This window comes from Aspergillus nomiae (genome assembly GCF_001204775.2).
Source record: "Aspergillus nomiae NRRL 13137 chromosome Unknown contig00313, whole genome shotgun sequence".
NCBI lineage: Eukaryota > Fungi > Ascomycota > Eurotiomycetes > Eurotiales > Aspergillaceae > Aspergillus > Aspergillus nomiae.
In genome coordinates, this window is record NW_015378368.1 from 24,607 (window position 1) to 39,263 (window position 14,657).

Here is a 14,657-nt window from a genome sequence, read left to right on the forward strand (position 1 = left end):
CAGAACCCGGACGATGATCAGAGCGACAGCACCGAGTGGATCTCGGCAAAGGTTCCAGAGTCCAGACAACTTCGGCTTGTACTCGGTATCCAGCCTAGATCCCGTACGAAATCACGAGTACGGGGGACTCAAGACCGCGACAACCAAATTTGCCCGTAATTTTTGGGGACGTTTGACAAAGGACAATATTTGGGAATAAAGTTTCCCCTGGGATTTGGGGACGGAAAAGAACTCCCCAGATGGAATGCTTCGTCTCGGGAATTGATTGGGGCCAGTGTTTCAGACTGATGACCGTGAGGGCTGTGGGTGGTGTTCCTTCCCGCTTCCGCCCAATACTAATCAACCCGGGAGTTAACCACTAGTTAAGCCATCGATATCGATCAAATCTGCGCATCCACGGCAATTTTCTCGTACCGTCACCCCTCCAGTGGAAATTGCGTGCAGTAGGTGATATGCGAAGAAGCAGTCTAGACTCTAGTCCTCTCTGATAACTTTCCGAACGCCACTGTTTCCAACCTGCTAGCGGACAACTTTCCAGACACACGGGTAGATCGGTTTCATGTTAATTGGTGATACTCACACGGCCTGAGATGAGTCTCCTTGAGATACTCCATCAAGAGACCCATCATTCGTACCGAAGCAGCTTCTCAGGGTCCTTGATTAAGATCTTCCCGCTGCCAATATAGTTCAAGGACCGGTTACGAGACGCAGAAAATAACTCACTGACCACCGTTTGTTGACTGAGCCACAAAGGACAATGCAATTCTTCCTCACAAAACGGCTGAGTTGAGTTTTGCTGAGCATCTAGGCCAGAGTATAAACTCCCATGTTGTTTAGGGTTGTCTTTGTATGATGCAATTCTCTGCAGCCACCCGCGGGGGCCGAATCCACCGGGCGCCAACCCTCGGGACTTCTCTCAACCTTCCATTCCATGGATCTCAGCGGTCTCCACTTGAAGCTCTTGCCCTTGTCTGACCGTTGACGTCCCCGAAGAGAAGGTCTCGGTACTACACTTTAAACGGTGGTTACTGCTCTGCATAATAGAAAAGTATGACGACCCCAACCCTCCAGACACTCCGAGCGCAATATAGTTCGACCTTGAAGCGCTTTATCGCGTCGAGCAAGAACTTCGAAATCATCACCTCTATCGCCGTTACTCAATCTCCCCCACCACCCACTCACATTCCAGATGTCCTATATGTGCTGGATTCATCATTCAACCCGCCAACTCTTGCTCATCGCAGGATAGCTAGCACCGCCCTTCTAGAAAATGCGAGCAAAGCGCCGCGGCTTTTACTCTTGCTTGCGACCCAGAATGCGGATAAACCTTCCAAGCCAGCCTTGTTCGAGGATCGTCTTGTCATGATGGAACTATTCGCGAGAGACCTACTGGCATATCTACAACCCCATTTCTCGACTCCAGAGAATGGGAGTCTTCCTGAAATCGATATCGGTCTCACTAAAAAACCGTATTTCGTGGATAAAGCCGCGGAAATCGATACTGCGGGGGTCTATCCGGAGTCGCTGGAGCAGGTTCATCTCACCGGCTATGATACGTTGATCCGCATCTTCAACCCCAAGTATTATCCCCCAGAACATACCCTCCAGCCATTAGGGCCTTTTCTCACCCGCCATCGGTTGAGGGTCACTATGCGACCGGGTAGCGAGTGGGGCGATGCAGAAGAGCAGAGGCAGTTCCTACTCAACATGGCTCAGGGTGGCATGGAGAAAGAAGGCGGTAAGCCTGAATGGGCTCAACGGATTCAGCTCGTGGAAGGGAGACAGCCAGACCAGAGACCGGTGAGCTCTACATTGGCCCGAGAGGCCATCCGATCGAATCCCCAAGATCTGGGTGGGCTGGTCCCCGACAACGTCCGGGAGTTCATCCTGTCCCAGCAACCATACTCGGAGTAAACGATATTACAGCATTAATGAGATCTTTGTTGCATGGTAGAGTAAATGTGATGCGCCGATGAGCCCTACCCGTCGACGATCTATATAATACATGACGCCCTCGTCTAGGAGCACATATATTCGCCCAGGACGACTAAAAACTTTTCCGTCATAAGATTCAACCCAAACACCATACCGCCACGACGCCCGCACTACGTTTTTAATAGAGTCATAGTAGCATAAAACCCCCGCATTATCGTACAACCCAGACCACGGCGCAAATGCCGACCTTTAATCATCATCCTCCTCTTCTTCCCTTTTTCCCAAAGTATACGCCAGTCCGCCACCAACCATGTTGGCCAAGCAAAGACCCATGGTCACACCGCGGACGATGCCCCGGGCACCCCATTTCTTCATGAATGGCTGGCGTCGCCGACCCGCGAGCAAAAGGTAAAGTCCCGACCAGGCAGCGCTAATTCCTGCGCTATCGGTCTTAAAGCCTTGGAGATTGGCATAGCTCGTGAACAGAAGAACGGGTGGGAAGAGCATCGGCAGTGCTTGGAACGGTCGCATGTACTGTGCGGTAATGAAGGTTGCGAGGAGTGTCGGGGTGAACGGATTTTCTGTAGAATTATGATGTTAGAGACGAGACAAAATGGGGAAAAGCGATCAATGGCTAAGCGAATGCTCACCTCCCCATGCTTGAGCTTTTTCAATGAGAGACTGCTTGGTCTTCTCCACTGCAGATTCCGAACCGGCCATTGTTGCGATCGGAGATTTTAGAAGATGGAGCTTGAAATAATTTGTAACGAAGAATTAACTAGCGTATTAAATCGGGGAGCGAACGATTAATTGTTCAATTGGGTGCGACTTTTGAGGTGTCCCGAATTGCGAAGCTGCTTGTGGAAGTTCATAGGTAGTAGTGGAGTGATACGCTTTCCTGACTAAACTAACGTCTTGGTCTTGTCACCCGCGGCTTAGTGGCCGTTCAGTCAACATAAATCTGAACCTTCGAAAAGACACCACGTTTATCTATCAGTAATCACAGACCACTTTTGCCCCGGATTTTACACCAACCAAAGTTCTCAACGCAGGGGTCCAATCAGCCAGTCGCCGGAATTTTTAAATCGTCGCTATTGGATTTTCCCAGCGTCGTTTGCGAAAAATTAGTCCTTATCGGAACCTCACGGGCCCTTTCTCCTCCGACAGCCTTCGGATTCGCCATCGTCCTCTAGGAAAGGAAACGAGGAACTGCAGGAAAGTGGGACAAGTTAGAGGCTCATAGAAATAACGGACATATCTTTGCTCGGGCACAGGATCAGAGCCTTGCCACCATGCCGTCTGCCACAGCGTCTGGGGTAGACAATGGCGGCTCTGCGAAATCCCGCGAGCACAGTCAAGGAAACCAAGACCGCAAATATACCCCGGATCAAAAGGCAGCCGTGCTACGGATACGGAAATGCTCGTCGACTGCATACTACGAGATTCTGTCTCTGGAGAAGACGGCCACGGATGGCGAGATCAAGAAGGCGTATCGCAAGTTGAGTCTGTTGACACATCCCGATAAGAATGGGTATGAGGGGGCCGACGAAGCATTCAAGAGTGAGTTTTCCGCTGCTAGTATTATCGCTCTGCGCTTCGTTGCTGACGCTAGGAATAGTGGTGTCGCGCGCTTTCCAGGTCCTATCGGACTCGGACAAGAAGTCTAGGTATGATAAATTCGGAGGAGATCCGGACAGCAGATTCGGCCCCAGCTCTGGGCCTTCGGGTGCTTCTCCTTTCAGTGGATTTGGCGGTGGCTTCCCACGCTCAGCAAACCCTGGTGGTGGGATGTACGAAGAGGAGATATCGCCGGAGGAGCTGTTCAATCGCTTCTTCGGTGGCGGTTTTGGTGGTATGGGAGGTGGCTTCAATACTTTTGGTACGGCTGCTGCTTAAGTGTTTCTTTATTTCTTGCAGGGCTTCTTACTGACTCATGCTACGTAGGTGGTCCTCAGTTTGTATTCAACATGGGGGGTGGGCCCGGGTTTAGGGTCCATCAATTCGGTGGTGCTCGGCCTCGCAGGAGGCGCGCGAAGCAAACAGTCAGCCCGAACCAGCGCCTTCGTTCTGGGCCGCTATTCAGCAATTCTTGCCTCTCATCCTTCTTTTCGTCTTCCCTCTGCTTTCTTCTCTTTTCTCCGGCTCCTCCACGCCCGCAGGCCCCTCATACAGATTTGATGCAGCAGTACCCCCTCACACGATGCAACGGACAACGCCGAAACTCCACGTTAACTATTTTGTTAACCCGGGTGATGTAGAAGACTTCAGCGCGCGGAAGTTCCGTCAGTTAGACCAACGGGTTGAAGTGGAATACGTCAGCAAGCTCCGGTATGCGTGTGAGAGTGAAGTACACGCCCGGGACCGTATGATTCAGGACGCCCAAGGCTGGTTCTTCCCCGACGTAGAGAAGATGAAGGCGGCAAGATCCATGGAGCTTAAGAGTTGCCGACAGTTAGACTCGTTGAAAGGAAGATACTAACAGACATGACGACGGGTTTTTTTCACTTGCGTTCTTCTCTCTCAACAAATACCGTGACGTTGTTTTATTAGCCGCATCTATTTCTTTCATACTTAATGTTGTCCACGCAGTATTCTGGGGGCCCTTTCGTTTCCAATTAGATGTCAATATATGTGCCGAGGTTGATGGCGTCGCATGGTCAGAGATGTTGCTGGGAAGTCTATAACGATATGCGATATAAATAGTATGAGTCTCAATCATTGTATGTACATGGAGAAAATTAAGCGATTAACTACTATGATAGAGATTGGGGATCACTGATACGGCGGCAGTAATCGGGGTAAGTTCAGAGCGGAGAAGATGGAACGATTGGCGGCAAAACGCCCGACACAGCTTAGTTAATGCAGACGAATCTGAGCGACTGCAACAGAAGGTCTCTCGCTCCCAGCGATATTAGTACCTAATCTCACATTCATTCATTCACTTGGCCTCTGGTTCTCAGTTCGTTCCCCGCAGCGTGACCCATCGATCTGAGAACCCGGCACGATTCGGTGACCATCGATTCAACTTTTTCCATCCTTTTCTCGCTGCTTTTCTGCTCATCGATTTGGCTCCGCATTTTCTGCCCCGCTGGTTGACAAGCCTTTCGTTAGGTACGGGGCACCGTATCTTTAATACTCAGAGATGTCCGACAGCCTCTCTGAAGCGGATAAGGTTCGATTTGATTTTCTAGAATTTTTCGGTCTGCCGTGGTCCTTGGTAGGGTGGTTCTGACCTGAGTAGATCCGCAACAAGCGCTTAGCAAAGCTTGGAAACCCGTCCCCGTCGTCCAGACAGAAGGCACAGAGCCCTCAAGCCGGCCTCAATCTCCCTCGACCCCAGCACTTTCCCGAACACAGTCCCACGCCGGCAGTGCAGCGAGTTCCCGAGCAGCGTCGCCAAGACCCGACCTACAGTCTGAAGGGAAGCGGATCAAGATCACCCCAGCCGTCTCGAACATCACAGGCCCCGATCGGTCACAATCGGTCACCCCAGTTTCTGGCACCCCACCGCCGCCGAGGGCAGAAGAGAGTATCGAGGCGTTCGAGGACCGTACACTGAGCGCGGTGTTCAAGCTGACGTTGAAGGAGGACCGCCGACGGGATATCCACGGACAAAGATTGACGTACCTCTCGGGCCTCAAGAGTGAACTCGAGGACCAAGGTCGCGATCTTCGTATCGAGACAGCTGTCCTAGACCAGGCTCTTCTGGAAGCTGCCTCAAATGCCCCCCAGCAGAAGCCCTTGGATTATCTGTTGCCGTGTTGGCGGAGGATTTCGAGGCTGCACAAGGGATTCCGTCGTGCTCGCGAAGATGACCCGAAGTTTAATGTCATATGCGAGGCCCGGCGCCTTTGCTTGAGCTATTGCATGTTTGCGATTACAATGCCGGAGATGTTTGGGTATGTACTGCGTTTCAGCTAGGTGGGGGGTGAGACACTAACATGGTTTTGCTAAGGATCGAACCGTCCGGACAGTCGCCCCTTAAGCCCTACCTTCTCTTGGACCCCGAGGATGATAAGGGCGTGGATTTTGAGTTCTTAAGTGAGGCTGTCAAAAGGTTTGAAGAGGATGAGAACATCAAGCCAGCATTCATTGCGGCGGTAGAAGAAATGAGCAAGGATCTTGCGGCCATGACGATCAATGATGATTATAAGCCCTACGTAACAGTATGTTCTGTCATCCCACCTTCTACCTGAGCGTCTTGTCAACCTCATTTTACAGGCCCTACGGAACCTTGTCCGCCATGCGGTTGTAGGTGCTGCGATCACAGAGTCGTCCTTGTTCAATGAATCTCGGGAGGCTGCAACATTCGAGAAGGACACGTTACTCGGGCCCTGGTTCCGTCTATCGCCTTTGCAAAGTGCAGTGACCTTGACCTATTTCTCAAGCCCCAAGACGAGAGACCAGGGGTATATCCTGAACGCACAGCGCTCACAGCGGATGATGCAGCAGATGCTGAGCTCAGATCTTTTTGACATAATCAACCATCTGATTCGGGCGTCGAAAGATGCGCGTGAGAGAGTTTTGGACTGGTTCGCCGCAGCTCTGAACATTAACCACAAGCGACGCGCTATGCAGGTTGATCCGAATACTGTGTCCTCGGATGGCTTCATGTTCAATCTCACGACGTGTCTGGACCACCTCTGTGAGCCTTTTATGGACGCCAACTTTACCAAGGTAGACTATTCTGAAATGATTACATGATTTATCTTCCGCTGACTCGACCATTAGATTGACAGGATCGATGCAGGATATTTGCATCGGAACCCTCGAGTTGATATGAAAGATGAGACCAAAATCAACGCAGACCAGCATGCGTCTGATGCGTTCTATGCTAAGAAGGTTGATGGCACCTCCAACTTCATCACAGAGATCTTCTTCCTCACAGTCGCTGCTCACCACTACGGTAGCGAATCATTGACGTCAAAGCTGGATCAACTGGAGAAGGACCTTCGACACATGGAGAATACAATTAACAAATTCGAGCAAGAACGGCAGAAGTGGAGCAACAACCCAATGCAACTCAGGGTCTTTGAGCAGGCCTTAAAGAAATACAAGGATAAGTTGGACTTGGGTCTTGCCTTGAAGTACAGTCTTCAAGGTGTGCTGTTTGACGACCAGTGGCAGGCCCGTTCCATGCTGTTCATGCGCTATGTGATTGTTTTCCTCTTGAGACTCGTGTCTGGCAAGAACTTCCCCCAAGAGCCCATCCAGTTGCCTCTGCCCGAGCAGCAGCAGGAAGTATGGCAGTGTCTTCCAGAGTACTTTGTGGAAGACGTTGTGAGCAATTTCAAGTTCATCATGTGGTGCATGCCTCAGATCATTACCGCAACGCAAGGTGACGAATTGGTCATGCTCTGCATAGCCTTTTTGGAAAGCACTAGCTATATCAAAAACCCATATCTGAAGGCCGGTCTTGTCTCTATTCTCTTCCGCGGAACATGGCCTCGCCCTGGCGGTGCGCGGGGCGTTCTGGTGGATCTCCTAAACTCCATGCCCTTTGCTAACGAGTATTTGCTGCATGCTTTGATGAAGTTTTACATTGAAGCTGAGCACACGGGCACCCATACCCAATTCTTCGACAAGTTCAACATTCGTTATGAGATCTTCCAGATCATCCAATGCATTTGGCCGAACACCCTGTACCGTGCCAAGCTTTCCAACCAGGCCAAGCGGAATCTGGATTTCTTCGTGCGCTTCGTGAACCTGCTCCTCAACGATGTGACTTTCGTGCTGGACGAGTCGTTCGGTGCCTTCATCACCATCCATACAACTCAAACGGAACTGCGTAACGGAGCGGGCATGGATCCCACCGTGCGACAGCAGAAAGAGGAACAACTTGCCTCTGCTCAACGCAATGCGAAGTCTTACATGCAATTGACCAATGAAACGGTGTCCATGCTGAAGCTCTTCACCGATGCTCTGGCGGATTCATTCACCATGCCGGAAATTGTGCAAAGACTGGCAGACATGCTTGATTACAATCTGGATGCTATGGTGGGCCCCAAGAGCTCCAGTCTCCGGGTCGACAACCTGCAGGAATACGGGTTCAACCCACGAGCCTTGTTGAGCGAGATCGTCGATGTGTATCTGAACTTGATGAACAAGGAGAATTTCATTGTGGCCGTTGCTCGGGATGGACGGTCCTACAAGCCGGCCAACTTCGAAAAGGCTGCGGAGATCCTGCGGAAGTGGTCACTCAAGTCTCCCGAGGAGCTCAAGCGGTGGGAGCAGCTCCAGCGCCGGGTGCGGGAAGCCAAGGAGGCCGACGAACAAGCAGAGGAGGACCTCGGAGAGGTCCCCGACGAATTTTTAGGTATGTCCGGGGAGCTGTTGTTCTTGGGAGTCCTGGCAGTTGCTAACCAATCTCCCAGATCCTCTCATGTATACCTTGATGGACGACCCTGTGATTCTTCCTGGGTCGCGAGTGTCTATCGATCGCTCCACCATCCGGTCTCATCTTCTGAGTGACCCCCATGATCCGTTCAACCGAGTTCCCCTCAAGATGGAAGATGTCACACCTGGTATGTATTCCGTGCGGTCGCCATTGCAGCTCCATGTTACTAACTCGTCCGATACAGACACGGAGCTCAAGGCCAAGATCGAGGCATTCAAGGCGGAGCGAATGTCAGCGCGCAGAAAACCAGCGACGCAGAGTGCATCGGAGACGATGGACACGTCTGCTGACTGATGGGATATCCATTTGTTTACGAGTTTGGTGGTCGTTGGACATAGATCCAGATCCACGATATTCCTGAAATTGGAACGATACGGGTTTTGTTTTATTGTTAATGGTTTGGATCGGAGTGGGGTCTTCTTTCCTTGCTCCTTCACGACTTGTAGCTTCGCTAGATGTTGAGGCTTAGCATAGATGAACAGATTAAAACTTATGTCATATTTGGATTTATCATTATTTCTGGAGGGATTTAGTAGGAGTGGCCAGTAAAGGAAGCGGGTCATCACTTGCATGAAGAGTGCCGGGGGATCCATGTTCAAGCCACCATGTAGAAAACTTTCGGCTCCTTCGCAGATTATAGAGGCGAGAGCTTATTTACTACTACTACTATATACGAGGTACATCCTCCACTCCAGATCTTCGCAGCCTTGGGTTTGGTCTGGCAATACGGAAATTAAAGATGCGGAGTCAACAGGGGAAAAGTCCCGCTAATCCTCATCGAGAAGATCGACTTCGTTCTCTTTGTCAAACAATCGAAACAAACACCTGACAAGTTGTGGCATCTATACGGTGACCTCATCGCCAGCCAGCATTCAATTTCTCCCGTTTCTTCACTCACCACGAAGGAACCCATCTTCAACAGTCACCATATCCAGGCAGAAATAAACACAATGGGATCAACCATCTCAATCCTCAATTCCCTCCCACCCCTCCAGGATCTCCTCCACCCGACCCCGGAAACATTCACCCAAATCCTCTCCATCTGGCAATACTTCGCTCCCGTAAGTTCCCACCACCACAAACCAAAAGAACACCCCAACTAACTCCAACCAGTTCACAATATTCATATGGCTCACCACCTGGTTCCCAATGGGCAAAACCTCGCTAAAATCCTCCATCTTCAACATCCCAGGCCACCTCGCCTGGTCCGCCATGGAACTCATGGCGCCCCTAAACCTCATCCATGTGATGCAAGCTCTCGCCCCAAAACTAAACACGGACCTCAGGTCCCTTCCACTCGCAAACCAGGTCGTAGCCGCACTGTATCTCATCCACTATGCCAATCGCGCGGTCATCTCCCCGCTATTCGCGGCCCCGAGCATGTCCCCCATCCATGCTTCCATCGCCGTCAGTGGTCTGACCTTCAATTGGTTCACTTCGACCTGTCTTGCAGCGTGGTTGTTGGGGTACCATATCCCTGTGACCGGGTATAGAACGGATGGGTTTGGTGATACGAGTTCTACCAGACCCGTGATCTCAGAGTATCTCCCCTACCTCGGAATCGTGCTATTCTTCCTGGGGATGGCCGGGAACATCATCTCCGAGCGAACATTCTTCCGACTCCGCCGCGAAGAGGCCGACAAACTGCACGCCCAGAAAGACAACCACGCAAAGGATGCCGCGAACAAGTACTCCAAAGTCTACGTCATCCCGCCGGCAAAGGGCCTTTTCCGATTCATCCTCTACCCGCATTACGTCTTTGAATGGCTCGAGTGGACGGGTTTCGTCCTCGTCGGCACCGCTGTGTACCCTGCGTCTGGGGCGGTTGCGCCCGAGATGAGCCTTGCGCCGTGGTTGACTCCGGCGGCTGCGTTGGCGCAGAGGTTGCGCGTGCCGTTGCCATTGGCGGCGGTGGTTTTCGTGGTGAATGTCGTGACTTCCATGGTGCCGCAGGCGAGGTTGGGGATGAAGTGGTATTTGAGCCGGTTTGGGAAGGACAAGATTGCTGGGAGGGGCGCCGTGGTGCCTTTCTCGGGGTGGTTGTAGCGTAGTTCTTTGGTTTGTTCGGTTCCATTGTACAGGATGCATGCTTGGTTCTGATGCCGACATTTTAATATAGTAACTTCGTTAAAGCTGGGTGCTGATTCGGTGGACACATATTGTGAGATTGTTAAATATTCTTGTATATATCTTTTATATATCTTGTTCATCAAATTTACATAGGATGACCATAGCTCGGTGTCCCTCTTCCTTAGCTTGTCATCCTCATACTTTTGGTAAAACAAGCATATTCCTCTTGGCCAAGGAAAAAAGGATGAAACAGTTTCGACATTGATTAGCTGGAAGGACAATAGGATTGGGACAGACAAACAAGCTTAACTGCATCCCCTGGTGACCTCTTCATCATATCTATATTCTCATTATCGCCTGGTCATTGTCCGTTTTGCGTTCGTCTGCTCCGTAGATATCGACAATACCAATTCTGTATCAGAATGATCTGCACAAAGGCTTCACAACAGCTTTGTGCCTAGCATAGTTGAGATTTATCTTACAAGATCTGCAGAGACATCACGCTCCTTATGACTACGAATGGCAAACAGCACATACATATATTAGTAATGTGGACAAAAAGTTATGTGTGAACTCAAGCTCGGCTACAACACCGTCTTGTATTAAATTTTTAAGGTGGAAACCACCCATGTATGTATGATTATACACATTGTTGAAATAGTTGGAAACCATCGGCGAAATCCAAAGACAATCTCGCTCATGCTACATCTCGCAGAGAAGGCAGCACGAAGAATTAAAAAGAAACAACCGTCACCCCAGAATCAGGGAACGCTGAACTTGCAATCATGTCCAGGTTTGGCTAACGCCGATGTTGAAATCGTGAATGTTGAAAACTCCATAGACCCCCGGGGATATCTCTAGAAACCCTGAACCCAGTATGTTGAACTTTTGGTATCATCATCGTAACTCATCATAAAACGAAACGAATTCGTCTCCCCCGAAGCGACAGGTTGAGAATGTCGCCCCTTCATGGGTTAATATTAATTAAGGTACACCATTTATTTGGCATACTTCTGACGGAAGTACTTGGCCGCATTGACCATGTTGGACAGAGCAGCCTTGGTCTCGGGCCACTGGCGGGTCTTGAGACCGCAGTCAGGGTTGATCCAGAGCTGGTCAGGACGGAGGTACTGAAGCATCTCCTCGACGCGGTCCTTGATCTCCTGCTCGCTGGGGACACGAGGAGAGTGGATGTCGTAGACACCGGGTCCAATGTGACGGGGGTAGGCCTCGTCAATGAAGACCTTGAGCAGCTTGGCGTCGGACTTGCTGTTCTCAATGCTCAGAACATCGGCATCCAGAGCGGCAATAGCGTGGAAGAAGTCCTGGAACTCAGAGTAGCAGAAGTGAGAGTGGATCTGAGTGCCATCGGCAACACCGGTGGTGGCCAAGCGGAAAGAGCGGACAGCCCACTTGAGGTAGTCCTCACGCTCCTTGCCGGAGCGGAGAGGGAGACCCTCACGGAGGGCAGGCTCGTCGACCTGGATGACCTTGATACCAGCAGCCTCAAGGTCAATGACTTCGTCACGGAGAGCAAGAGCCAGCTGCTGAGCCTGGACGGACTGGTGGACATCGTCACGAGGGAAAGACCACCGGAGACAGGTGATGGGACCAGTGAGCATACCCTTCATGGGCTTCTTGGAGATGGAGACGGCGTACTTGGACTCCTTGACGGTCATGGGGGCAGGGCGAGAGATGTCACCAACAACGATGGGAGGACGCACGCAACGAGAACCGTAACTCTGGACCCAGGCGTGGGTGGTGAAAACGTAACCGGTGAGACGCTCACCGAAGTACTGGACCATGTCGTTACGCTCAGGCTCACCGTGGACGAAGACATCCAGGTCGAGCTCCTCCTGGATCTTGACAACATCCTCGATCTCCTTCTCGATGAACTTCTCGTACTGCTCAGCGGTGATTTCACCCTTGGTGAACTTGTTACGCTGGACACGAATCTCCTTGGTCTGAGGGAAAGATCCAATGGTGGTGGTGGGGAAGAGAGGAAGGTTGATAGACTTGCCCTGCTCGGCATGACGGACGGGGAAAGCAGACTTGCGGTTGTGCATCTCCTCGGTGACGGCAGCCTGGCGCTCCTTGACCTTGGGGTCGTTGGTGCGGCTGGACGAGGCACGGCTCTGGACAGACTTGGCGTTGGCCTCGAGCTGCTCACGGACGGCAGCAGGGCCCTCAGTGACGGCCTTAGCGATCACAACGACTTCGGCAGTCTTCTCAACAGCGAAGCTGAACCAGTCACGCACTTCGGCGTCGAGGTTCTTCTCGCTTTCAAGGGTGTGGGGGACGTGAAGGAGGGAGCTGGAAGTGGCAACGATCACACGGTCCTTGCCAAGCTTCTGGATAGCCAGCTCAACCTTCTCAATGGCGGCCTTGAAGTTGGTCTTCCAGATGTTACGACCATCGACAACACCGGCAGAAAGGACCTGGTTGGGGCCAAGAGCACCAACGACGGTGTCGAGCTGCTCAGGGTTGCGAACAAGGTCAACGTGGATACCGTGGAGGTTGTGAAGAGCAGGAAGGACATCAATGTTGTGAACAATGTCACCGAAGTAGGTGGCGAGGACGATGCGAGGAGCCTTGTCACCGAGAGCACCGAGCTTCTCGTAGGCAGGCTTGAAGGCATCCTTGGACTTGGCGGGGAGGTCAAAGACGAGGACAGGCTCATCAATCTGAACGTCCTCAACGCCAGCCTCCTTCAGCTTCTGGAGGAGCTCGACGTAGACAGGGACGAGGTCATTAATCTTGGAGATGGGGTCAACGGTCTGACCACGGTCAGCCTTGGCAAGAGTCAGGAACGAGACAGGTCCCAGGATGACGGGACGAGTGACGATGCCGGCCTCCTTGGCCTCAAGGAACTGAGCAACAGGCTTGGGCTGATCGGCGAGCTTGAAAGTCTGGTTGTCCTGAAGAGTAGGCTTGACGTAGTGGTAGTTGGAGTCAAACCACTTAACCATTTCCTGTATATCAAATTAGACCTATTTGTCGAAGAAAAAGGTGGACCAGTATAACATACCAAGCTAGGGACATCAATGGCGGCCTGGCCATCCTTGGCAGGCTTCTGGAGACCACGGCCCATGGCGAAGTATTCGTCAACGGGGTGGAGGTTGTACTTGCTGTATCTCTCGGGGATAACCTAATTGAAGGAGAACGTTAGAATAAGCCAATATGACGGTCAATGGATATGACAACGTACACCGAACATCTGGATGTGGTCGAGGACCTGATCGTAGAAAGCGAAGTCATTGCTGGGGATGATGTCGACACCAGCATTCTTCTGGATCTTCCAGTGCTCCAGACGGAGTCTCTTTCCCTCGGCCAAGAGATCGTCACGAGAGATCTTTTCACCCCAGTAAGCCTCGGTGGCCTTCTTCAGGTCACGAAGCTTTCCCATACGAGGGAAACCCAAGACGGAGCTATCGACAAGCTAAGTTAGCATTATTCAATGACCGATGAGTTTGTTGAAAGGTCCAAAGAGGAGGATTGACATACGATTGAACCATCTTGACAGATATGTGAGTACGGATTTTAAGGGAGGAAAGATAGGAGGATAGGGAATGGAGTAGAGAAACAAGATAGAAGTCTTGTCACAAAAAAAGAAGAATGGATCAAAAGATACAAGAGACAGTCACCGTCTCCTGTAGAGGGAAGGGTCAAAAGGGGAAAAAGGGATGAAAGAGAATAGAAGAAGAAGAACAAAGCAGGAGGGCGAGAGGAAGGAATAAATAAGAATGGGAGCTGGGGATGGATGGAGGGGAAAAGAACAAGAGCGACGGAGTGGAAACGAAGATGACATGAAAAGATCAAGTAAATGGACCAATCGAGGGGCAGGTTGAATGGAGGGGCAACGTATTTATCGTTACGCCGACTCGCCGACAATACGGCTAGAGCTCGTTCTGGTACAAGTCGGGGAAAGATCAGGATGGCGTGATTGCCCCGTTTCTCTCCCAGGCCCGTAATTTTAAGTAATTTTAGGTCTCCGTCCACTCTGATCACCACATACGGTACCAACCAGAGTCTCCAGATTCTGTCGGCTGTGGTGATAAAGGGACTGGGCCTTATCTGGTTGCAGTTTAGCCCGCCCACGGACGCTCCGGGATCGGCCACTCTTTACTGGTTGGTACAATACAGTATATCTCGTATTCATACAAACTACGAGTAATTCTCCTGATAAGGTACAGTATATACTTTTTTTTTGTCAATTTCTGCCAGACCGAAAAAAAAATAAAATAGAGAGAGAGAG

At 51.1% G+C, this 14,657-nt stretch overlaps 5 protein-coding genes across 5 annotated transcripts; 3 read left to right on the plus strand and 2 right to left on the minus strand.

The window, feature by feature from the left end:
- Positions 1-1,050: 1,050 nt before the first annotated feature.
- Positions 1,051-1,914, plus strand: ANOM_009177 (nicotinate-nicotinamide nucleotide adenylyltransferase; the record flags this gene model as incomplete). Its single annotated transcript, XM_015554433.1, has 1 exon — positions 1,051-1,914. The coding sequence occupies one exon, from the start codon at positions 1,051-1,053 to the stop codon at positions 1,912-1,914; it is 864 nt and encodes a 287-aa protein (XP_015403747.1).
- An 87-nt stretch (positions 1,915-2,001) lies between these two features.
- Positions 2,002-2,808, minus strand: ANOM_009178 (uncharacterized protein). Its single transcript, XM_015554434.1, has 2 exons — positions 2,586-2,808; positions 2,002-2,516 (listed from the first exon to the last, which is right to left on the minus strand). Exons 1-2 carry the CDS (start codon positions 2,653-2,655, stop codon positions 2,185-2,187), a joined length of 402 nt encoding a protein of 133 aa, XP_015403737.1. The 5' UTR covers positions 2,656-2,808; the 3' UTR covers positions 2,002-2,184.
- A 419-nt stretch (positions 2,809-3,227) lies between these two features.
- ANOM_009179 (ubiquitin-ubiquitin ligase UFD2) lies at positions 3,228-8,716 on the plus strand (the record flags this gene model as incomplete). The annotated part of the gene is made up of 10 exons (XM_015554435.1): positions 3,228-3,495; positions 3,554-3,814; positions 3,880-3,893; positions 3,959-4,298; positions 5,177-5,834; positions 5,891-6,101; positions 6,157-6,612; positions 6,667-8,251; positions 8,310-8,459; positions 8,517-8,716. 10 exons carry the CDS (start codon positions 3,228-3,230, stop codon positions 8,624-8,626), a joined length of 4,053 nt encoding a protein of 1,350 aa, XP_015403738.1. The 3' UTR covers positions 8,627-8,716.
- A 566-nt stretch (positions 8,717-9,282) lies between these two features.
- Positions 9,283-10,378, plus strand: ANOM_009180 (3-oxo-5-alpha-steroid 4-dehydrogenase family protein; the record flags this gene model as incomplete). The annotated part of the gene is made up of 2 exons (XM_015554436.1): positions 9,283-9,393; positions 9,446-10,378. The coding sequence occupies 2 exons, from the start codon at positions 9,283-9,285 to the stop codon at positions 10,376-10,378; spliced, it is 1,044 nt and encodes a 347-aa protein (XP_015403740.1).
- Positions 10,379-11,400: 1,022 nt separating this feature from the next.
- Positions 11,401-14,108, minus strand: ANOM_009181 (5-methyltetrahydropteroyltriglutamate--homocysteine S-methyltransferase; the record flags this gene model as incomplete). The annotated part of the gene is made up of 4 exons (XM_015554437.1): positions 13,907-14,108; positions 13,611-13,830; positions 13,431-13,550; positions 11,401-13,374 (listed from the first exon to the last, which is right to left on the minus strand). The coding sequence occupies exons 1-4, from the start codon at positions 13,915-13,917 to the stop codon at positions 11,401-11,403; spliced, it is 2,325 nt and encodes a 774-aa protein (XP_015403739.1). The 5' UTR covers positions 13,918-14,108.
- Between the last annotated feature and the right edge of the window lie 549 nt (positions 14,109-14,657).

Bases quoted from the DNA above. Each gene is read 5' to 3' on its own strand.
- ANOM_009178 (XM_015554434.1), bottom strand. From the start codon at position 2,655: ATGGCCGGTTCGGAATCTGCAGTGGAGAAGACCAAGCAGTCTCTCATT. The intron at 2,517-2,585 runs GTGAGCATTCGC...ATAATTCTACAG, and splicing joins AAAAGCTCAAGCATGGGGAG to AAAATCCGTTCACCCCGACA.